At 36.7% G+C, this 25,218-nt stretch overlaps 1 protein-coding gene and 1 long non-coding RNA gene across 7 annotated transcripts; one reads left to right on the forward strand and one right to left on the reverse strand.

Moving 5' to 3' along the window:
• Positions 1-4,890: 4,890 nt before the first annotated feature.
• On the reverse strand, positions 4,891-19,640 carry ATP23 (ATP23 metallopeptidase and ATP synthase assembly factor homolog). 6 transcript variants are annotated; one of them, XM_036236990.1, is made up of 6 exons: positions 19,587-19,640; positions 14,275-14,320; positions 13,506-13,587; positions 9,782-9,919; positions 8,029-8,112; positions 4,891-5,319 (listed from the first exon to the last, which is right to left on the reverse strand). In XM_036236990.1, the coding sequence occupies exons 2-6, from the start codon at positions 14,289-14,291 to the stop codon at positions 5,116-5,118; spliced, it is 525 nt and encodes a 174-aa protein (XP_036092883.1). In that variant the 5' UTR covers positions 14,292-14,320; positions 19,587-19,640; the 3' UTR covers positions 4,891-5,115. The 6 variants fall into 6 exon arrangements, with proteins under 6 accessions (XP_036092883.1, XP_015983224.2, XP_015983229.1 ...); XM_016127738.2 differs by lacking the exon at positions 19,587-19,640 and adding an exon at positions 17,027-17,462; XM_016127743.2 differs by lacking the exon at positions 19,587-19,640 and adding an exon at positions 17,302-17,453.
• Positions 19,641-19,730: 90 nt separating this feature from the next.
• On the forward strand, positions 19,731-22,789 carry LOC107501514. Its single transcript, XR_001594790.2, has 3 exons — positions 19,731-20,037; positions 20,328-20,411; positions 22,590-22,789. It is a non-coding gene; the product is annotated as an uncharacterized LOC107501514 (long non-coding RNA).
• The last annotated feature ends 2,429 nt before the right edge of the window (positions 22,790-25,218 follow it).

Raw genomic sequence — 25,218 nt, forward strand, 5'->3', positions numbered from 1 at the left:
ACCATATATGTGAGGGTTTATTTCTGGGATCCCTATCCTGTTCCATTGCTTTATAAATCTCCCAGCTTTGTGATTTTTTTTTTAAGTTTGTTTTGGCTATTCAGGGTTCCTTGAGGTTTCATATGAAATTTAAGATGGATTTTTCTGTTTCTGCCGAAAAATAGTCATTGGGTTTTGAAAGGGATTTCACTGAAGCTGTAGATCACTTTGAGTACATCTTAACAATGCTAAGTCTTCCAATCCATGAACATGGATGTGTTTCCATTTATTTATGTTTTCTTTAATATCTTTCAATGATTTATAGTTTTCATTGTACAAGTTTTCACCTGCTTGGGTAAGTTAATTCTTCTTTTGATGCTATTGTAAATTGAATAATTTTTAACTCCTTTTTCAGAGTATTTATTCTTAGTGTATAAAAATACCACTGATTTTTGTGTGTCAATTTTTTATCCTGCTACTTTGCTGAATCCATTGCAGACTCTTCAGGGTTTTCTACATTGAAGATCATAGCATCTGTAAACAGATACTTTCATTTCTTCTTTCCAAATTTGGATGCCTTTTATTTCTTTTTCTTGACTATTGCTCTAGCTAGGACTTCCAGTAACATGTTGAATAGAAGTGGCAAAGGCAGGCATCCTGTCCTTGTTCCTGATCACGAGGGAAACGTGTTCAGACTTTCACCATTGAGTATGATGTCTGCTGTGTGTTTTCTGTATATGGTTTTCATTATGTTGAGTTAGTTTCTTCCTATTCCTAGTCTGTTGAATGTTTTATTCATGTAAGGGTGTTGAATTTTGTCAAGTGCTTTTTCTGCATCAATCGATATGACCACATGATCTTTTTTCCTTCATTATTAATGTAGTATTGATTAATTTGCAGATGATGAACCATCCTTGCACTTGGTCGTGGTGTATAATCCTTTTACTATGCTGCTGAACTTAGTTTGCTAGTATTTTTTGAGGACTTTTTCAACAATGTTCATTAGGGATATTAGTCTACAGTTTTCTCTTCTTGTAATATCTTTGTCTGGCTTTCCTGTCAGAATAATTCTGGCCTCATAGAATGAGTTAGGGAGTGTAACATCATCTTCAGGTTTTCCATAAAGTTTGAGAAAAATTGGTATTAGTTCTTTAAATGTTTGGTAGAATTCACCAATGAAGCCATCAGGTCCAGGGATTTTCTTTGTCGGGAGGTTTTTTATTACTGATTCGATCTACTTACTAGTTATAGGTCTAACCAGATTTCCTGTTTCCACATGGTTTGGTGTTGGTAGGTTTTGTGTTTCTAGGAATTTATCCATTTCATCTAAGGTGATACAATTTGTGGACATATGGTTGTTCATAGTACTCTCTCATAATCCTTTTTATTTTTGTAGAATCAGTAGTAATGTTCCCATTTTTATTTTTAATTTTAGTAATTTGAGGTCTTTTTTTTTTTTTTTTTTTTAGTCTATCTAGCTAAAGGTTTGTCAATTTTGTTGACTGATTCAAAAAACCAACTTTTGGTTTCATCGATTTTCTCTACTGTTTTGCTATACTCTATTTCATTAGGCTCTACTCTAACCTTTATTTCCTTCTTCCTGCTAGCTTTGGGTTGTTTGCTCTTTTTCTAGTTCCTTAGGTTGTAGAGTTATGTTGCTGATTTGAGATCTTTCTTGTTTTGTTACATAAGCATTTATATCTATAACTTTCTCCCTTAGTATTGCTTTTGCTGTGTTGCATAAATATTGTTATGCTGAGTTGTTTTGTTTTCATTCATCTCTATTTTCTAATTTCCCTTGTGATTTCCTCTTTGACCTATTGGTTGTTTAAAAGTGTGTTTTTTAATTTCCACAAATTTGTGAGTTTTTCAATTTTCCTTCTGTTATTGATTTCTAATTTCATCCCTTTGTGGTCAGAGATGTATGATATCTATATTTTAAATATATTGAGACTTAATTTGTAGCCTAACATATGATCTATTTGAAATGTGCTCGTGAGAAGAATGGGTATGTTTTTGTTGTTATTTAAATTGTTCTGTATATGTCTGTTAGATCTAGTTGGTGTCTTTTATGTTTTTTTCGAGTCTTCTATATCCTTACCTATCTCGTCTGGTTGTTCTGTTCATTATCGAGAGTGGGATAGTGAATTCTCCAACTATTACTGTAGAACTGTCTATTTCTCCCTCAATTCTGTCAATTTTTGCTTCACATATTTTAATGATGTTAGTAGGTATGTAAACATTTAGAATTGTCATAAATTCTTGCTCTATTGAAGTTTTTCTTAATACATAATGTCCTTTGTCTCTTGTAAACTTTGATTTTTATGTAATGTTAGTATAGCCATCCCTGCTCTTTTGTAGACATCCTATAGTTGAATTTTTAATTTTTTTCTCCATTCTTCCAATCTGTCTTTTAATCGAAGAATTTAATTCATTTACACTTAATTACTGATAAGGATTTATTTATGATTTTTTGCTATTTTTTCCACATACCTTGCAGCTTTTTTCTCTCCCATTTCCTGCATATTCACTTTTGCATTAATTTTTTGTAGTGAAACATTTAAATTTTTTTTTTCATTTCCTTTTGTGTATATTCAATGGCTATTTTCCTTGTGGTTACCATGAGGATTATATTTAACAAACTAAAGTTTTAACACTCTATTTTGATTTATACCAGTATAACTTCAATAAGACACAAAAAATTCTGCTCCTTTAAAACTTCCTCCCCACCCCTTTCGGTTGATTTTACAAAACTATATATTTATACATTGTGTGTCCTGAAACATAAACTAATAATTCTTTTAAATGTATTAGTCTCTAAAAATATGTATGCTAAAAAAATTATATATATATATATATAGTATGAAAAAATAAAAATATGCAGAAAATAAAATATGGAGTTACAAACCCTTGTTTCTTCAAATATTCTCTCTGTTCTTTTCTCTCTCTTCTCCTTTTAGGGCTCTCACAATTAAAAATATTGGTCAACTTGATGGTGCCCCACGGGTCTCTTAGACTCTGTTCCATTTTCTTCAATCTTTTTTCTTCCTGTTCCTCAGACTCGATAATTTTCATTGTCGGTTCTTCAAGTCTGTGATTTTTTTTCTTCTGCCTACTCAAATCAGACTTTGAATCCCTGAGTAGATTTTCATTTCAGTTATTGTATTTTCCAGCTCCAGAATTTCTTTTTGGTTTCCCTTTAAGTCATCTATCTCTTTGTTGATATTTCCATTTTGTTCATATAATGTTTCTTGACTTTCCCCACATTTTACTTTAGTAAACACTCTTTCTGTATCTTTAACACAATTATTTTAAATTATTTGTCTAGTAGATCCACCATCAGTTCCTTTCCAGGGAGTTTGTTGGTTTATTTTTTCTTTTGAATGGGCCATCTGTTTCTATGTATCCCTTGTGTCTCCTTTGTGTGCCTTATGATTTTTTTATGCAAAGTGGACATTTGAATCTAATAAAGTGGTAACTCTAAAAATCAGATTCTCCCACCTCCCCAGAGTTTGCTGTTGTTTTGGGTTCAAAGTTGTTCGTTTGTTTATTATAGGCTGTCTCTGTGTCAAGGGTCTGCCTGAAGTATAAACGTTAGGCCTTCTTGTGTCTTTTCTGAGTCTGCACCTTTCACTGGACATGCATAGTGACTTTCTAATTCCCACTCTATATGCCATCATTACTGAATGATCTAGTCTTCAGTGTCTGGCTCCCAAAAGTGTAAAACAATAAAAATAGAGGAAAAAAGGCATCAGCCTTTTAACACCCTGTAAAGTCACTTTAAATACCCTGTGAGCCAGATGAGAAGCAGTTTGCAAAAATGGAAAGAGGTGCAACAATGCTGCCACCTCTTTGTCTGAACCTCTGCAGAAAGAGGCAGCAATCAGTAACTGGAGCAGATCCCAAATATTTGGAGGACAGGGTGCTTTTTGCCCACCTGGCTCCCATAACCTGTGCAGAAGCTGCTCTAGGAACACAGGCATAGCTGCCTGCCACAGGACAGTGTGGTGGGGGTTCGGTAGCTACTACTGTGCTAGGAGCTGAAATTGACCAAAATTAACTGCAATTTCCCACACAAGCCTTCCCCTGCATGTTGCAAGCATTCAAGAGATTCCAGAAGTCCAAAATATTTATATCAGATAGATTCTGCCCCTGCAATTTTGTCCAGGTGGGGAGAGATTTCTGTTGTTTCCTATTCCACCATCTTCCTAGAATCTTCGAATCATTTTAATGTTTAATAAGTTACTAAGTTTGAGGTATCACTTTATAACCAAATTTTAACTAAAAAAAATAATAATAATCTTGCTAATTTCATTATCTTTAAACCTTTAATTAGCCACCTCTACACACAGGTATCACTGTCTTTCTGTCTGGACATAGGCAAAGGATGTCTGCTGGGACAGGTGAAAGATGCAATTACCACCAAAGGGGGATAAATAAGATGAGCATGTTTTCTGAATCCAAAATTCAGATCGAGGCTTAACAAAATATTTGAGTATGATTATGTAAAAAATCTTATAAATATATAAAAATTAAATTCAATTGCGTTATAAACTTAATGCAGTGCCTTTCCAATAAAAAATAACCTAATCAAGACTGTCCCCAGAAAACTAAGCCATAGTCTCCACAGATATATTGAAAGAAGAGCAGGGTGAGGGGAGGCACTGATCACCAAGTGAATAATTCCCAGCTTTCATTCTTTGTAGGCTTTGATCATAGCACCTCAATAAATGTCCTATGTAAAGATCAGTACATTTTTCTTCACATTTAATATAAACACCAACAGTGGTTGCCTACCAACATTCATCCAAGGGCACACGTCACAGGTTTCATAATCAAATTCTAAAATAATCACATGTAATTAAAATAAAGTAATAAAAAATAAAACACAAATAATAAAAAACATAAGAATAATGTAGAAAGTATAAAAATGTAATTTATTTGCCTTACTTTTGCCTTGAGTTTAAGGCAGTTTCACTTTTTGCCAGAGTAATTTTTTTCTGATTACATGCAAGAATCAGCATCTTCTGCTTGACCTGTATTTAATTGATCATTTACATTTTATACATTTGTGCACTTGATAACCATATTTCCTCCATGATCACTGAGGCTCTGTAATATAAAATGTCATTGTCCTTATATATTTGAGTAATACCGATCACGATTTTGAAAGTCTCTATGAGCATATCTTGCATAAGTCTTGTTATGTGGGATCCTTCCAAAAGGTTCATGGTCATTGAAACAAGATTCAAAAACTTCATCAACAGCCTTTTGAGCTACTTCTTTGCTGATATTCCTAACAGCCAGAATAGAAAGAATGGCTCTGTCTCTCACACAAGTCTAGAGAGAAAGAAAAGTATGTGCCTTTAATCATATATGAAAATTTTATCATGAAATACTTTATATAATGTCTGAACCACAATCAAAACTCATTCTCCTATAGTTAATAATGTAATAAATATGTAAGGGGGAAGAAGGGTACTAGATTTAGTGGGGTGATCACTTTGTGAGTTATATAGATTTCTAATCACTATGTTGTACAACTGAAACTAATATAATTGAAAACACTCATTGAACTGTACAATGTAAATATGAGCAACTAATTGTGTATTATATCATATTTCAACAAAGCTAGAAAAAATAAATTAATAAAACATTCTATTATTTTAGTCTGTCATTCTAAAGAAGAAACATAACCCTTAAAATATGGAGCATGTTTAGCTCAATCTAAAATTATTTAGGTATAAGTAAGGCCTCCTCCAATTTTCTTATCTTTTCCAATAATATAAGCAGATGTCATTCTCTGAAGTTCCAGGCAGTGTTTGCCAAACAACAACTCCCAATTTGCAAAATCATAGGAAAGTGTATAAATAAGGTTTTGGTTGCACTTTTAATAAAATTTAAAATAAATTTAAAATGTACTTTACTTCTACAACTGTCTTCCTTAACTTTCCAGTTGACCAATACTAGATCACTTTTCCTTTGAGAGGAGTACTTCCCCCTGCAGGCAATAGGAAACCACACATACATACAGACAAAATTGGAAGGTGTCTTAATTTTTCAGATTTTTTTTTTTTTCTGAGTGTTCTGTGCATGGGTTTTAAAGTTATCTTCCTAAGAAAATAATTTACCTAATGTTACATAGTAATAGACAAAACTGTCTCAGTGTTCTAAACATTTTAAGAAACTTAAGGTGCTGCCATTTCTAATTCTTGGAAAGCATTTACCCAATTTATTTCTTCAAAGGCCCAGGCTAAAACTCAAAAGAATGGCATTTAAGTTTTCCTGAAAAATAACCAAACACTGGTTCTGAGAGCTGTACATCCTGTCACTGATTTTCTCTGCACGTTCCAAGTTTTACCTCAGCCTAGTGAGGATGCCCAACCTGGAATGCTCACTAATATTGGAATATAAACCAGTGCTTCTCAATCTAAACACCAAACACCGACTTTGAAAATACACCCCCGGCATAAAGGAATGAGGACAGGAAAAACAGTATAGAGCCAAAACAGCAACTGCCAAAAAGAGAAAATTTCCCTCCTCCAGGGAAAAAGAAAAGAAAAATGGTGGTCAAAATCTGTCGCCTGGAACCACAGAGTTGGGAGACACGAGTATCGATCACAATTCAGATTCACTTCTTTCCAGATGTCATGAATTTCTATTAAAAGTATACAAGTTTACAGTCAGTTACTGTAATTGATGTTTCTGTGTTTCTCTTGGGTACATGACATTCAAAAGCAAGGACTCTATTCTCTAAGACTCTTCTCCCTCAACCAGACTCCCACCACCTCCATGTATTTTCCATCCTGTTGCTAGTTCTACTCTGCTCCTGAATTCTGCTTATTTTCTGCTCCTGCTACCTACCCAAAGTAAAAACAAGAGACTTCTCTTTCAAAGACTCTGGGCCTTGAATCACAGGCCTTAACCACATTATCCACTTCTCTTCTCTAGGTGTTCCAATATGCACCCTACTTCCACCCTTCCCACTGAGAGCCAGAGGACACAGACCATTCAGCTGAATTAACCAGAGAAGCAGGGATTCAAGGGCACAGAAGACATGCGGCAGGAGGCAACTCCATGGCGTATCACCAAACCGACCTCTCATAGACTGAAAGTCTAACAGCCCTTTCTGAGTCATCGCCCTCTCCAGGCAGCAGGCTTCTCTTCTAGCTCCCATTCACAAGTTCACAATTACTCTTAGTTCACTGTGACTTTCTACCCTGCACCACAGAGTTTGGTTACTCTCTTCTCTGAAGAACCAAGGGAACTTCCTGTTGTTCTCAGCCTTTTTTCATCTGATTGAAACTGCTATCCTGATACCCATGTACCTACCACACAAATTGGCCCAGCAAGCTCTTCCCATAGAAAACCTCTGACCAGCCTTTCTCCTAAGTGTAGATACAGAGCCCCTTAGTTGCTACAGGCAGAAGCACTTACATTCCTTATCAGTCTATCAGTTCTATACTCCTCTCCCCACGTCCATGTGGCACAGATCTTAAAAGCTTTCTAGCAAGATGATCTTGCCTATAGTTTTCTTTTTGGTTTTTCTTTAGTTTTGGTTACAAAATCCTTCTCAGCTAAAATTCATCATAATCAAGTCTGCGCCAATCCAAAGCTTTGCTATCACGTCACATACCCTTTAAAGGTGTGCTAATACATAGCCAAATCGTGCTGCAATGCAGTCTCTATTCTGAAAGGTATTACTTTTTTGTCTAGCAGTTACTGTGGCAGTTTCAAAATATAAGTCCAGGACTGCTAGGATAAAAGTAAGACAAGCTGTGATTTCACTTCCATCCTTATCGACCCCCATCTAAAAGTATACCAAGAGTGAGATCACTATTAAAATCTCTCAGTCAGTCATGCAGTTTGCCCATAATTATATAGAACTAAATTCCATCTATTTGGCTTAAACAGTATACATTTTATATTCTTTTCATGTAAGTAGTTCTTCCAAATTTCAATTACTAAATCAATGTACTTCTCATTTCTTTATTCACTATTTCCACTCTTAGCACTCTTGAGGATAAGCAATTTCATGTTTGTTCTTACCTGATGGTGTTGTTTTAGTCCAAAACGTAACCTGAATATTTCATTTACAAGTGAACAGTCTCCACTAAGGTTAGCAGCTCGAACCTATCACAAAAACAGAAACAAACAAAAAGAAAATAAGTGCTCATGCCCTATACCTTTATAGCAACCAATTTTTTTAAATTGTAAGAGAATATTAAATTAGCAAGTTTTTCTGAGAACAGAGTATCTGTAAGACTTTTTAAAACTCTATTGCCTCGAGAAGTTCTTAAATTAAGAAAAAGAGTAGATATGGATGAGCTATGCTAGACAATGCCCAATACACTGGGTGGAGGGGAGCAGGGGGCTGTTTGATCATCTACCAAAGACAATTTTCAAAACTTTATAGTCAGAAAGTTGGACCTCAGAGTTTAAAAGTCCATGCTTTCTACAAGATGCAAACACTTATACAAAATTACCAAAAGGATGTCAAGAAAGCATTCTTCCAAAGAACTACAAACTGAATTTCAATATGAGTTAAAACTGAATACATCAGCTTTTAAGACATTTTGAGCATGCGAACCTCCCAGCCCTAGCCCAAGCCACTGAAACTCTGTGGGACCCCTTCCTCCAGGGCCGCAACTGTCCTATGAAAAACTAAGTAGTACAAAGCACAGCAACTCGAGAACATTCCAAACTGGTCACGCTACGAGCAGGACAGCCTGAGGTTAGGACATGTTTTCTAATTTACTACATTTAAAAAAAAGCAGCTTTAAAAGATGAAAGTTCTTGCAACTACCCACATAGATTCTACAGCCAACCTGGCCACATTTTTGCTAATTTACTGCGAAGAAAATGACCCACTTCTTGTTACTTCTACATAACATGGCCTTGTTCCTCAGAGGGACTCGAGGCACTCAATACACTTTAACTAGCTAACAAGCATTAATTCTCATAACACTCAAGAGAGAGACATATTTAAAAACTCTGGTTTCAGCCTGCTTTCCAAGTAATATGAGTTATAATTAGATGCAATCGGGTTGCTTATTAATATCAAAGGAAAGAAAATAATTGAAGTTATAAAGTATAAGCTTGAAATTTAGTTTTTTTAACTTAGCACATTACACTCTTCAATAAATGAAATGCAAGTCTGAAATACCTATATATAAATATATATGCAACACACACATGGACACACATACTTCCGAGAGCAATCCAAAGTACTTAATAATAAGTATCTTTTTCTGTTGTATTTTTAAGATTAAATGTTCTACTCTAAGGTAAGCAAGGAGCTTTCGAAGGCAAAGCTATGGAAGGCAGGACAGCAAACCGGTTAAGAACCCTGGCTGCAGTCCTGCCTCTTCCACTTACTAACTATAAAATCTAAACAAATGCCTCAGTTGCCACAGATATAAAATGGCGATAATAACCTCCATGGGTTGTTGTGAAGATTAAATAAGATTAAATCTGTTTGTAGAACAGAACAGTGTTTGGCACTCGACCCTCAGTAAATGTCAACTATCCTCATTCTTTATATTATACAGTTTATTCCATAAGAAATAGATTATTATTATTATAATTAGTTAATCATAACTATTATTAAGATTTAAAGGTTATATTTAAGACAATTCTAAAAAAATTCAAATGTTTCCTGTTGCATCTCAAAAATTACATTCAACAGTTAAAAACAGAAATTCAAAACCAATGTGAAACTATGACAGAAACTATAAATTTAATAAAATATTCAAACGGAGTGTTCTTGGGTAGGGGAGATAGCTTCTACAATAAAACTCACCTCCGAGCAGGCCAAATGTCTGACATTGGTGAACCAGTTAACATGAGCGCGACAATGATCAAAGGCATGAATGAGCTCGTGGGTGACCACTCTGTTCATATGGGCCTGATTCTGAATATTATTCTGGCACAAAACAATCTAGAAGGCACCAACATAAGAGAAATTGGCTATTTCCAAAATGTACTCTCATTTCATGGATCCCATCCTCTCTCTCACACGACGAAGTTCACCAGCCTGACTGCCTCCACCCACTCTTCTCCACCAACCCCGCATCGACCTACCTGCCAAGGCCCAGTATTAACTACATGGTCTTATAGGCCTTCCCAATGACTAACTTCTCCCTTCTCCTCTCTCTGGACTACAATAGTACTTAGATTAAGGACACTATTCACATACTATCCTCATTGGGGTGACTGTACCAATGTGTCTTGGACTCCACAGCATTGTATTAAGAGTGTGGATTTTGAAATGAAGTAGACAGATTCAAATTCCAGCTCCATTCCTTACTAATTTGGTGATCTTGGGTAAGTCTCTTAATTTCCCATGTCTCAGTTGCCTCTACTATAAAAAGGAGATAGAGTACCTACCTCATAGAATTGTGAGAATTAAATGAGAATATATGTAAAATGCTTCTTATCAAGTTTCTGAATGAGCAATGAATCAACAATGAATGACCACCATTGTCCCATTTTACTACAATTGCCAGGAAAAATCCTCAGAAAGACCTTCAGAAAGAAGTGCAAAAAGCCCACAGCACACTGAACAGGACCCTATAAGAATAATAGAGACCCTATAAGAATAACAATTACCATTTATTGTGTACTTTCTATGTGCCAGACACTGGGATATGTGCCAGTTATTTCACATACATTCATTCAACATCCATTTGCTCAACTAATACTTATTAAGACCAAATGGTAGATTTACAATCTACTAACGGAGACAGAAATTAATCAAATATTTACCAAAATGCTTAAATACATGCAATGACAGGTGTCATGAAGAAAAACCCAGGGTGTCATGAGCACTTACAATGAAAATGTGTGACCTGGTCTGGAGGGCTAGGAAAGGCTTCTCTGCAGAAGGTTATGTTTAAACTGGGATCTAATGGATGAATGGGAATTAAATATGGAAAGGGAAGGTAACATTCCAAACAGACAGAACAACCTAAGCAAAGGGTAGAGGGAGAGTTGAAAGAAAAGAATGTTTGTGAAGCTGAAAGCAGGCCTATATATTGCCGAAGCAGAGCTGGAGGTGGTAGGCGTGAGATAAGGCTGGCGAGGTCAGCAGTGGCCAGTTCACTGAACACCTTGTCCTTATCCTGAGAGCAATGGGAAGTCACTGAAAAGGAGCAGTGAAACAGGTTACTTTTGTTTTGTTTTGTCTTTATCCTTTTGACTATAGTTGGGAAAATAAGCAGAAGATGACCAAAACTATATGCAGAGAGACTAGCTCAAGGCTAATGAAGTATTCTAGGTGAGGGGTAATGGCACCTGAGCTAGGATAGTGGGAGCCAAAAAATGTATCTAGAAGGTAATTTGGACAAAATTTGGTGCTGGACAGAGTATTGGAAAGGAATCAGAGGTATGACAAATGATCCTTAATTTCTGCTATGTAATAGGGTGGATGGTGTTACTGTTCACTGAAATATGCAAAACCAAAAGACCAGGTTGGGTTACGGATGAGGTATAGTAAATATTAATAATTTGGATTTGGACATGTCGGGTCTGAGGTGCCTTGAGGACAACCAAGTATAGGTGTTAATTGGGTACTTGAATATATGGATGTGGAGTTCAAAAGAGAGCTCTGACCAAGGAAAATAAATGTGATCCCTTTGGTAGAGTAGAGAATAAAAACAAAGGGGCTCTAACAACAAAGATTAAGAGATTTCAACATTTAAGGGCTGGTAGCAAAGGAGTAACCAGAAGAGTGCTGTATATCAAAAACTATGGAAAGAAAGTATTTGGCATTACCTGCAAAAGTCAAGTGTACGCATACCATACCAGCAATTCCACTCTTAGGCATATACCTTAGAGTAACCTTCGCACATATGAACCAGAAGAAAAGGTAACATACATATAAATATATATATTTTCACAGCAGCATTGTTCAAAATAACAAAGTTGGAAAAAATTAATATTAGATCAGGTAAACCATAGTATAGACACACAATGGAATACTATCCAACAGTGAAACTAAATAAACGAGGTGTACACAACATGGAAGAATCTCACAATGTCAAATGAAAGAATTGTTACAGAAAACTACATAATGTATGATTTCATAAAACTACAAAGTATTACTTATAACTCAAAGTTTAAGAGCAGGCAACTAAATAACGCATTGCTGGACTGTATACACAGATGGTAAAGCCACTCAGAAAGCAGGGAATTATCACAGAAGTCAGAATAAGGAAGGTGAGGGAATGGATTCAAGAAGGGAACACAGGCTTCTGAAGTCCTGGCAATGTTCCATTTTTCACAGCTGGGTGTCAGCTATACAGTTTCTCATTTCATTATGACCAAAAGTGTACATATAGGTTTTTTACTTTTCTATATGAATGAGATACTTCACAATACAAATTTTAATTTAAAAAAAAATTTAAAAAGAGAGTAGCTGCTGTGTTCAACACTGCTGAGAAGTAAGATGAAGGTTCTAAATGTCTACTCTATTTAACCACAACGGGGGAATGAATTTACCAAGACCCACTTTGAGAATGGGTCTGTTAACAGCTACAGGTATTGTTATGACCAATTTACAAATGAGGACACTGAGAATAAGGCAAATATGTTGCCCACGCCCCGCAGGTAATGAACAGGGGAACGAGGACTTGAACTCAAGTCTACCTGACTCCAAAACCCAGACCCTTCACTCCTGACCTATATTGCTTTTTCCCATGATTGCTGTGAAACAGCTATAAATAACCCAAATACATATAGAATTTTCCAGCATGAAACAATTAAGTGTAGGTACATGTGAGTTATATATTCAAATTTTACCAAATGGAAATAGTTACTAATAACACTTTCATCTACCCCTACCACATGACATAATCCATCTACCCCTCCATAACTCTGTCAAAACCCTCTAATGACTTAAAACTAATAATAACATTTATTGAGTGATTACTATGTTTTTTATGGTCAGCACTTCACAAGAAATGTCTCATTTAATTCTCATAACCATTCTATAAGATAGATACAATCTTCACCCATATTTTACAGATGAGAACTCTCATGCTCTTGATTAAAACTTCTAAAGATGAAACTCTTTAGCTTAGCATTCAAAGCCTCCAACCCTGTGTCAGCTTTCTTTCCAATCCTACTTCCCCTTGTTTCCCATATATTCCTGACTTCCAGCTAAACCAGCTAGACAACATGCCATTCCCCAAATATACCCTGTGCTTTCTCACCACATCCTTCTGTTCCTGTTTTCCCTGCTTTGAGCAATAGTCTTTGTCTTATTTGCCCTGACGGGGCTTTATATCCTCCAGCTGATTCTGTTGGCATCATTCAGTCAATCATATCACTGTCTCTCAAATTTTGTCATTATCTGTATTCATGTCTCTTCTCCCCTGTGAGAGTATCTTAAGAGTAAGGACCTTAACTAATTCATTTTTTTAATCCCACACAAAGTCTACCAACAGAACGCCCAGCATGTGAAATGTGCTCAACAAATATCAGGAGAATTGGAGGAAAGAAAATAACATCACAAAAATGCCTACCTGAGACACCGAAGCATCAAAACCTCCACTGACATGTCCATTACAATCTTCACAAGAAAAATGTCTTTCTCTGTTAACAGCACTAAAAGGCAAGAATGGGTTAAAAAACAAATGTCCAGAAGCAGGGAGGATGTAGCATGGGAGAAACAGCCCTGGGCCAGAAGACCCCACAGTAAATCCCCTCCACCACTAACACATACAAAACACTGGGAAAGCAACTGAACACTTTCAGGACTTAGTTTTCTCATCTGTAAAATAAGGAAATCATCTCTGCAAAATTTGTCCTAGTTTGAATTCTCTCAACTTTATGATTCTGTAAAGCATTTGGTTAACTAATTAAGACCATAGTGGAAATATGCTGGAGTTGCTGCCCTTGGGCCAGAATGTTAAGAAGTCAATCTCAGAAGTCACTTCCTCTAATCCCTCCTGAAGTCAAACAACACCTCCTCTGCAACAAGCTGAGATTTCTTCTCCATTAAGGACAATTATGACACTGGCATAGTGGTAAAGCCAGGTTTGGCAATTACTTACAAAAAAATATTTTAAGTATTCTTACAAAATACTCAAGGTAAATGGTAGAGCCACATATTTGGAGTTAGGGCAGATGTCGGAGAACAAGACTTGCCTGGAGAGAATGCGGCCAATCACCGCCACCTACCATATGGAAAAGGCTTTTTAGCCTGAAGAAAAATCTTAAATAGTTCCAGTTTGGGATTTTTTATTTTTAACAGCCAGAATATAGAGCAGCACTTCATAAAGATTTACTTACCAACCTGAGTGCTTCATGGCATCAAGTAGAAGTTTGACATATGGATCTGAAAAGATATGGACTTAAACATGTATTCTAATTGGAAAAAGATACCCAATTAAGTTATCCAAATAGCAGTGTAATATGTCATCAAAATGCAATTCAGAAATCTTAATGAATATTATCTTAAAATTGGTAAAAATGGTTATGAAAAGATAAGCTAAATTAACATAAAAGCAGGCCTTTAATGAAACGAAACTGATACAAATACCAAGATGGGTACTACAAAAATCTTAGATAATATCAAATATGCTTTTAAAGACCATTTTTAGTTAAATGATGAGACACACTGTATTAAAGTATGTACCAAAAGATTGGAGGAATTTGGGGCATAACCAAAGAAACAAATGGCAGCACAGTATCAAGATTAGAGGAAGGTAGTAAGTAGCTCCACCGGTGCCTGTCCCAGTCAGACCCCCCCAGTAACACAGTGTCCCATGCCGAGTACCACACACTCAACCAGACTAGCCAACTGAAGTTCTTCCATGGGGGAAGGCAGTTAAAATAATTCAGGACCATGTTCAGTAAAAAGAAAAAAAGAATTTGTGGATTTGGAAAGAAGAAGAAGCCTTAATTATAAACAATGGTTGCTTCGAGTATTTGAAAGGGTTCCATGTGGGAAAAGAGTCAGTTACTATTTCTTCAAAGGGCAGAACAAGAGCCAAAGGGTAGAAGTTACATGGGGCAGATTTCAATTCAGTATGAGAAAGGATTTTTCTAACAACTAAAGCTGTTAATACAATAGACAAGTAGCCTCAAAGAACACAGAACCTGCTCCAGTAGAGGTCTATAAATGCTCTAATAAGTAATGGCGCAGAGGTTTTCCTCTACAAGGGTGGAAAGGTCTATGACATCTGAGGGCCTTTCCACTTCTAAGAGTCTATGAGCCTGTGATGATCATAGCAAAGTACAATGAACCCAATGCCTCTAGTAACTTTCCACATAAGCATCTTGTCTGATAGTATAAATGCACGGCAAATTTTATGACATAACAAAAAAATAGAAAGAAATGAAGGTTTAGATTTTTTTTTTTTAAGCAAAAACAGGTAAAAGAAAAGTAGTAGTTGGGATGATAAAGTTAGGTTAGGTTACTGCTTTACTAACCTAACTCCTTCTAAAAGTGTTAATAGCAAAATAATTATTATTAATGATATACATTATTTAGTGTATATCAAGTGGAAGGCACCATATTAAATGCATTATTATTCAAGCAACTAAGAAACTTTTACAAAATTGGAGTGGGTTCAAAAATCTACTCTTCTTAAAAAAAAAATGCAGGGAGCACAGTGGTTTTGTACTTCAAAAAAAAAAACCTGTGGTATTTTAGAATCAATTTGCTCTTAAGAAAAAGAAAACAAAGGTCTCCCATATGGCTTGGTTTTCCCATCACTCTCTGCCTCAAGGATAGAATTTCAAAGCTTTAATCCTACCAACACTTTCTCCCAACAGCCCTCCCTGTGGAAAGCCGAGGCCTATTAATTCCTCTAGCAGCTCATGTTCAGCACCTCACATCCTATCTTAACTCTTCTTCCCCTGTTTGGCTCATCCACTGCAAAAACGGCTACCCTTTATTCAGCTCCTCCTATGCTGGCACTTTACATTTATAAAATCTATTCCTCACAACAACCCTAAAAGAGGTATTTTTATCCCATCCCTTCCCACCTCCTTTATTTTTTACAGACATGGATAGTTGGGATCAGAGTTAAATCACTCTTACACACCTAACAACAATAGGGACCAGAATTCGAACCTATGCGTAATTCTGCATCTCATGTCATTTCCACTGTGTTCCACTTTGAAACATCTTAAAGGCAGGGTCCTTATTCATCTTGGTATTTGCCCACACCAGAACCTAGGAAGTATTCAATACATATTTGCAAAGTAAACACAATGTCATCATTCCTTCTACTTCCCTTCCCTTCCTCTTTCCTCTTCCCTTGATTCTCAAAAAGGTTGGGAAATCTTGTGTGGTTGATTTTTGAACTGTGACTGGCCAGCTATGAAATAGTAACCTTGCTTTGAGACAAGTATATTTAAGACTTTGATTTTCAAAACATACCTGAACTTGGGAAGTCTATGTCAACGCAAAGGAGTTAAGAAATCTCTAGTGTAGTAGTATCCTTGGGACTAATGACAATATGATGAAGCTACAAACTCTCTCCTCAGAAAAAAAATGCAATTCATTGCATACACACACGATTTCGCAGTCCATTTCAGGGGTTTCTACACTCTGAAGCCTATCCATGTATGAAGATTAAGGACCCCTTCCGATGAAAAATAGGTTTGCAAAACAGTCGTTTTTGCTCTGCCAGCATAAGTATGCCTTAATTAACGTGGCTCTTTAAAGCTCTGCTTCACCCAGACTCCAAAGTTCCCACATTGCTGCATAACTTACATAAAAAATCAGAGGATCAGACCAGTGAGTGTGACAGAAAAGAGCAAACTCCTAGCCCGACTCCTCGTTCATTCCACGAGCAAGAGTAGTGCTGAAAGGGACCTCAGTGCCTTCTCTTGATAAGGAAACTGAGCCCCAGACACCGACTCCCAACCGCGTGATGCCGAATCTGCCTAGTCCTGCGCGGAGGTGCTGGACCCCGGGCCACCTCTCACCTGGGACCGAAACCGGTGCCCCCGAGTGACGCCCAGGCCCCTCCCTGCCCTCCGGGTCTGACACCACTACTCCTGGACCCCCAGCCTCCGGGTCAGCTCCTACTTGTCTGCAGCGTCTTCACGAGCATGAGCTGGCACTTCTGGTTGTTGGTGAAGAAGCCAGAGAGAAAGCCCTGCTGAGACTTCCCCTGAGCCAGCCGCTCGGGGAAGACCTGGCACGCGACGTGCTGTTGCTGCAGCTGCTCCCCCGCCGAGGGGCCCGGCCCACGCTCTTCCGGAGCTCCAGCCATGCCATCCGCGGTCCTCGTCGCTGCTTCCTCCCGCCTCGGTGGCCTGGGGTGAAACTGGGAAAAGTAATCACCCTCTCGCCAAACCCACCGCTCAGGCGTCCCCTCCTTGTGGCCGACCAGGCACTGGGCAGAGTGACAGTTGTAGGTTGAGGCCCTGGAGGTTGGGCCACACGGGCTTCTGAGCCGAGCGAGGGACGCTGGGCGGGGCGACAGGCGTGGGGCGGGGCGAGGTGTTCTGGGTGCGGCGGGATGGGTGGCTGGCATTGGGTCGCGCGCGTGCAGGCGTGCAGGCGCGTGCAGGCGGGAGGAGCCGGGGTGGGTGTCCGCCCTTGCAGGCTGTTCCCAGGCTGCTGTGGGCTTCGCCGCTGTTTCTCAGTGTTGTTTCCTGGTACCTATAAGCGTCGTTCCGCAGCCCGGTCTCCTCGTGGACACATACTGGCCAATACTGACCCCTAGGTCTCCTTCTCCCACTGAAGGTCTCTGCCATCCTCCCACTCGCTGCAGTTTCCACCAGCAAGCTAATTGCAGTCTCCGGCGCACCTCTTTCTTCCCTGCCGCCCCAATCCATACTGAATGCAGTGTTTTTCAGAAACGTTTGAAAGCTACAATTATCATCAAAATCCTCAAAGTATAGTACCCGACTACGTTTTTTCTGTGTCATCTGGGCCCATTCACCCACCCTACTCTCCTGCCACCCCAAATAACTGATAACAAAACACAACCCATTTACTTCTACCTCCAAGCCTTAATTCATAATTCCATCTTTAAGCCCCTTTCCTCAGTCCTTATCCAGGTACTAATCAAATCTACTTACCTCACAGGTTATTCCCAAATAGTGTAATCAAAATTAATCTCTCTTGATCTCCCAATATACACAGTACTTTGTACCTGTTTTAGCTTTCATCACGGCATGCCAGGTTTCAACTCATTTGAGTTCCTCTTTTTCCACTAAATTACTCATTCAGCTCACACATTTATGTAGCACCTACTATGATGGGTGAGGCATGGTGGTGAAAACAGAATAATCAGAATTGCTGAGATCGAATACATGGTTTATGTAAGAAACATCTAAATTATAAAGGCTCAAGAGACCTTGAGGATTATGAACAGTGCCTTATGTGTCACAGACGCTCAGTAAGTATATAAATTAGATGCGATGCTCGGCTTATTCATTCATTTGAAATATGAAAATATGAACATCTATATACAGAGGATGCTAAAGCTATACGTTTAAAAAAAAATTTATACTGAGCTCACCTTGGATATACTATTTCTAATCCCCACTACAACCCTGCAAAATAAATATTATTATCACTACTTGCGGATAAAGAAAGTGGGCCTGGCAAAATTAAATAATTTTTCCAGGATTGCACGACCAGCTTCCAATATAGTTACAGAATGAAGCACACGTATATGAAAAACTAGACCACACATATGTGAAAAACTAGTACATTTAGTCTGTAATACGCATGGAAATAGAATGGATTATAGCCTGTAAACATTTGAAATAGTATTGGAAATATTATTCAGCTACATGAATAAGCAAAGAAATGCAAATTAAAAGCTGCATTTTTCCCTACCAAATTAGCAAATGTATTTTCAATATTCATTTTTAAGGCAACAGTGAGAAAACTAGAATAAATTTATGCCAAAATACGATCAATAGTTGTTCAGGTATTGGAATATTTTTATTATATTCTTCTGAAGTTTCCTAATGCTCTACAATAAGCATGTATTACCTTCATAATGAGAAAAATAAACTTTTGGAAGTGCGGGAGTGCACATCCAAATGACTGAGCTAAAAAGAGAAAAACGTCACAAAAAAATGAGAGCGTGGGCAAAGATTTAGCTCTAAGAATTTTCCTATCTCCATTGCAGCACTAATTAAAAGCAAAAAGGATAGAAAAGATCTAAATGTCCAACGAGAGGTACAATGGAATACAAGCGACCGTGTCGTAGAAGTCTTTTCTTAATGTGTTCATAAGTTTTTTGTTGTTGTTGTCACAAAATAGTATATGCAACAGGATTCCATTTCGAAAGTTTATTATATGCATAGAAAGGGTCTGGAAGACTGCTGCAGAGTGTTCACAGTGGTTGTTTCTGAGGGTAGGATATGGGTGTTTTGCTTTTTGTGCTTGCCTTCATTTAGAAATCAAAAATAATTGCTTTTTTATAGGTAGTAACTTGTTTCAAGTTCTTTAAATATATCACAGCAATAAATGCATAGAATATAATTTTAAAGTGCTTTCCGTCTTTCGGCTTTTTAATAACTAATGTCTAATCCACTTATCAAGGGCCAACAAAAGTTCGGTGAGATTATAGCTTTCCCTTAGCTTTCATTTTGAATGTTGGAAAGAACAAAACAGTCCTCACCACCGTCCGCAAAAATACACCGTACTCAGCCCAGCATGCCCACACCAGTACGAATCGCAAGACGAATGAAGAAATCTACTTCCGGCCCTCCGAACCCGGAAGTGATGATAGAAGCCGCTCAGCATTCTGGGAAGAGTTATGAAAGTTAGGCTGAGAGCCGCCGACTGTTACCGGGGCAACCGGAGGCGCTTGGCGGTTATCTGCGGTTCGGAACCGTTAGCAGGCGAGGCTGAGATGCTCAGAGGTCATTTGGGATGAGCGAAAGGGGCCTGTGGGCGCTTTTAAGGGAAGATTGTCTTATCAGGAGGTTATCCAGGTGTGTCCTGCGGGAGCGCCTGCTCTGGGGATCGAGATCAAACCCTCTTGTCCTTTGAGCCTTGCGGCGAAATGATGTGTGACCAAGTAGCTCCTTTCCATCACTTCTCTAGTTTTCTGCCTCCTTTTAGGAAATGTAAGTTGAGTGTGTTCTAATGTCAAAGTAAACTATTCTTACTTTAAAAATTGTGGAAAAGTTTTTATTTAAAGAAAAAAGAAAACTCACCAGAAGTAACTTAAACTTTTCATGTATTGCCTATTAGTTTTTTTGGTCTGCATAAATATTTTTTACATAGTTGAGTTTAAGTAGGGAAAACCATTAGTATCCTGCTTTTTCACGTATATGTGTATATATGATATAATTCTGTTATCGAAATCTTCGCAACAAAGAAAGCGTTGAATATCTTAATGTAAATCTTTTCATAGTGAGTTGAAGAGATAAAAATGAAGTGGACACAGCATGTGAAGACAATTCTTTCAAGAAGTTTGGCTGTAAAGGAAAAGAGAAAGGTCAGTAAGCCAAAGAAGAATGACAAGTGAAAAAAAAAAGTTGGGGTTTTTCTTTAAGGATAAGGGAGTGATGTTTTTATTAGAGAAAAAGCTGATAGTCAGAGGTTAAAGATACTGGCAAGAAAGAGGATAACTGAATGAATGCCAAAAGAAATAGAAGATGAGATGCATAGATCAATTACATAAATTAGCTTCAATAGGAGGCAGAACTGGGAAGAAGGGTGTCAGGGTAGGTCTGGATGTTAATAATTGAGAAATTATCACAAATTGCCAAAAAAAGTAACAAATATATCAAAAGATACATATAAAAATGGCCAATAAATAGGTATGTTCAGCTAATTAGTGATAAATATGTCATATTCAATGTTTGTATAATATAATATGTATTAGCCAAGGGTTCAGTGAAACAGGCACTGCAGGTGGAAATAGAAACCGGTACACGTTTTCCTTCATCAGGCACTTTAGAACTATGTATCAAAATCCTTAAAATGCATATATACTTTGACTAAGCTAGTATACTTCTAGGAAGTTCTCAAAAGGAAATAATCAAACTGCACATACTTATTAAGTTGCATAGAATTCATTTAAGCTTGTCCACCAGTAAAAGATAGGTTAAATATATTAAACCCCTACTTTTTAGATATAACATGATTGCAAATAAGTTCACTCATATTCGAATTTTCAAGGGAAAGAGTGCAGGAAATGTAGGCAGGAGTGTGAGGAGAGAAGATGAAAGAGGAATTAAAAATGTAAGATTCATTCACTCAAAGTTTTCTTAAACACATATCACAATATGTATTTGTTATTTCATGAGACTATAAACCTAACGAGGGCAGAAACCCCAAATGTTTTCTGAACCCTTTATCCAGGCCCTAGCACAATGCATAGCAGGAGATTAATGTATGTTGAATAAACAAACTGATATATAAGACACGGCTTCACAGTATAGGAGAGGCAGGGTTGAGTTACAAAGTGTTCTTAAAATAGCTTTTGACCAGAAAGTAAGACAAGTCTTATATATGAATAGCTAATCCAAGTTCTAAAGCAGTGCCATTTAAAAAGGCCGGCGGTGGGGCGGGGGGCGGCTGGTGCACCATGGGATTCAGAAGAAAAAAAATTTTCAGAAGTTAAGCTGGGCCTTGATAATGGATAGTTAGGAATAGAACATGCAGATGTTGGGAGGAACTAATCAGAAGCAACTGAAAAAAAAAGGCACATACCTTTCTTTTGAAAATAGGGAAGTATTTGATTCGAGACTGTAAGATAGTGAATACAGAAACAGTTTGAAGCCAGAACTTTGAGAATCACCCACATGTAAAAAAGGTAAGGAAAAAGAACCTACAGAGTAAACAGAGAAGAAGTTATCAGAAAGCTAAGAGAAACATTAGGAGAGTGACTTTCATAGAAACTAAGAATTCATATTTCTAGAAAGAAAAGTCAATCAGTATTGTCAAATGCTATGGAGACAGCAGGCCATCAAGGAGGAGGATCTTAGGCCACTGGATTTGGTGATTAAGGAAATCACTGATGACTTTCAACTACATGACTTCTTTGTAGTTTACCAATGAATATAAGGAGAGGATCTTAAAAGATCAGTAGAATCGAAATGCTTTTGATTTGTTTAGGGAGATTGGGAATAGAGTTCCTTAGGAGCATGGAAAACTAAGAGGATTAAGTTGCAAAAAAAGGCTAAATGTATAAAGTAAGATTTTGGAGGATCTAAACAGTAATTAGATTAAGAAAGGAGCGAAGAGTTATTTGTTAAGAATCAGCATTACAATTCTAACATATTCAATAACAAAGGTGGTTTTTTTAATCAACATATTTTTCTACTCCTACCTGGTTTCTTTTCACATTTATGGCCCCAAACTAACTTTTGATATGCTGAAAATAGTATTAGAACTTCTACTTAGTAATATTTTTTAATGCTTTAAAATCCTGTTTTATAAATAAATGGGTATTATAGTATACAACTGCATTTCTGGTTACTCCATGTCCATTACTTTCAAGAAAGTGCTCCTTTCCAACTGTAGTTTGTATGGTTCAAGTGGGGCCATTTCCCAACTTTCTCACCCTTCCCCCACTCCTGCACGTGATCCAGATCTGCCCAGTGACAACCATCATTGGTACTTTCACTGGCACAATAAGGAAAAAGACTCTCTTCCTCTGATGTTGCAGGTGCTAAAGATTATTTAAGCATGGAGCAGACAGGCCACCTTTGCTATCACTTGTCTAAAATCGAAGCTAAAAAAGCCAACCTGGAAGATGGAAACCAAATCCTGATATTATTTGACCCCAGGGATCCAGACATGCTTAAAGACTAGCTCTACCACTGAACTTTTTAGTTAAATGAGCCAATAAACTCTTTTATACTTAAACTTGTTTTTTCTGGATTTTTGTCATTTACTACTCAAAATATTCTAATACAGGTATACCTCATTAAATCAACATTATTTCAGTTTCTTCTGTGACTTATTTTAAATTTGTTACTCTATAATGTATTCTATAGTTCTCGCTAAATTAATCCACAAATTTAGTACAATCCCAATCTTAATCCAAATAATAATTTAAAAGCCTTTTTGTTGTTTGCTTACTTTAGAACTAAGCAAAATTACTCCAAAATTCACTCAGAGGGAAAAACAAAAACAAAAATAACAAGAAAATAGGGAGAAAATTCTTAAAAGGGAATCGCATAATCGATATTAAAGCATTTGATAAAGCAAGAACAACAAACAGGATGGTAATGGAGTAAGAATAAACAGAATTCAAAGCCTGAGTATATATAGGAGCATTTACCATATTTAATATATATGGTAAATCTAGAAAAGATTAATTCAATAATGGATTTAAGGACAATGAGCTATATTTAGGAGAGAAAAATAGATCTTTACCTTATTCATCATTCCAGAACAAATTCCAAATGGATTTGTGACTTCTCTGTAAAAATCGAAGCCAGATTCTCAATATGATTAGATGGCGTATGATTGTTACAATCGTTAGCAATATCTGATAAATTTTTAAATATTAATACCTTTTGACACAGCTTTTCAATTCTAGTAATTTCTCTTATAAAAACACTATATGTATAGAGATAAATATGGATAATCTGCACTGGAATATCAAAAATAGTATACACATGTAAAATAATTAAGGTATGGAATATCTATGCCATGCATTCTCAAAGGGGTGATATCACAGCCAAGGAAATGAAAATTGGTTCTTAGGGGGACCAAAAAAACCTGATTTTTATGTATAAAGCACAAATATGAATAAGGTACGTAAACAGATACATAGTAGGTATGTGGTATTGAAATTTCATGGGGGGATGATTAAGAAAAAAAAGGTCTAAATAGGCTTCATATGGGAACAGTAATGGAAAAAGACTGAGAAAAACTGACCTACACTTAATTTTAGCCAAAAGGCCTAGAAACAATAGAAAAACTGATCTACACAATTCGATAAAAGAACTGGTAGATGTGTGTATATTGACAAAAGAGGATGCCCGAGATACCTGAAGTTTTAAAATATATATATACATTATGAATACATAAATATAAATATATTTTACATGTAATATATTTACATATAAATATAAATTATTGATGGTGTTTATCTTTGGGATTAAAATTATAAGAAATAGTCTATAAAGTATAATGTTTGCACTTTTACAACATTTAAATAAATATATGCTATAATATATGCTATAAGAATAAATGAATTTTGAAATAGTTTCATATTCTTGTGATAAGAAAGGACTTTTTAAACGTGACTTCAAAGCCCAAAGCTATTAAGGTTTAGGTTATGAAACTATATAAAATTAAAAATTACTACATGGTGGAAAACACACACACACACACACACACACACACACCCAATAACTGAAGTTGAGGCAATAACCAGAGAGAATATTTGCAACTTATATGTCATTAATATACAAAAAGCTCTTAAATGTCAATAAAAAGGTTCAACACTCTAACAGACAAGCTGGTAATGTAAAGAAGCTAATCACACACACATTACAAATGGCTAATAAGCATACGAAAATGTTTATTCTTGCTAGTTAAATACAAATAATCCCAACAATTAGATAACATGTTTTCATTGGACTAGCAAAGCTACAAAGGTTACTTTTGGTTTAGATACAAAATGGGATATGGAGTACTCCCTGAGTATAAATAGGTTCAGCCTTTCTGAAGTGCAGTTTGGCAACATGTATCAAAATGTTAAATACCCATACTGTGAATCAACAACGATACAAATCAGAAAAGATGCATGTGCAAGAATGTTCGTTACCATATTACTTAAAACTTGGAAACAAAGGCTTATATATACGAAATTAAATGTACTTTTGAGTGAAAAGAGCTTGTTACAAGACATGTTTATGGTAGTCCAATTTATATAAATTATGGGTCAGTACCCATAGAAGTAACATTTAACAAAATGTTAGCCACGGAAATCTCTGGTGGCATTTCAAGTGAGTTTCAAGCTTATGCAAAAGCAAGAGAATGTATGAACTGTGTACCCCCGTGTAGCTTCAACTCATATCCCATCTTGTTTCATCTATATTCCCACTCCCTCTCCCACCCCAGTTTCTGAAACAAATCCAAGACATTTTATCTTGGAAGTCCATAGGACTGTAAGCACCTCCTGTGTCCATGGTTTTCATTATGTGGATTTAGAACCATGAGGACTTTTACTAGGATTTTGCCTTTTTTTTTTTTCTGGCAACTGTGCTTTGGAACAATGTGGTTGAGAACCTGGAAAAATGCATGATGCGTGTTCAAAACTTGTAGTCAGTCTGGCTGCC

Source organism: Rousettus aegyptiacus, unplaced genomic scaffold, assembly GCF_014176215.1.
Source record: "Rousettus aegyptiacus isolate mRouAeg1 unplaced genomic scaffold, mRouAeg1.p scaffold_m13_p_2, whole genome shotgun sequence".
NCBI classification, from domain to species: Eukaryota; Metazoa; Chordata; class Mammalia; order Chiroptera; family Pteropodidae; genus Rousettus; species Rousettus aegyptiacus.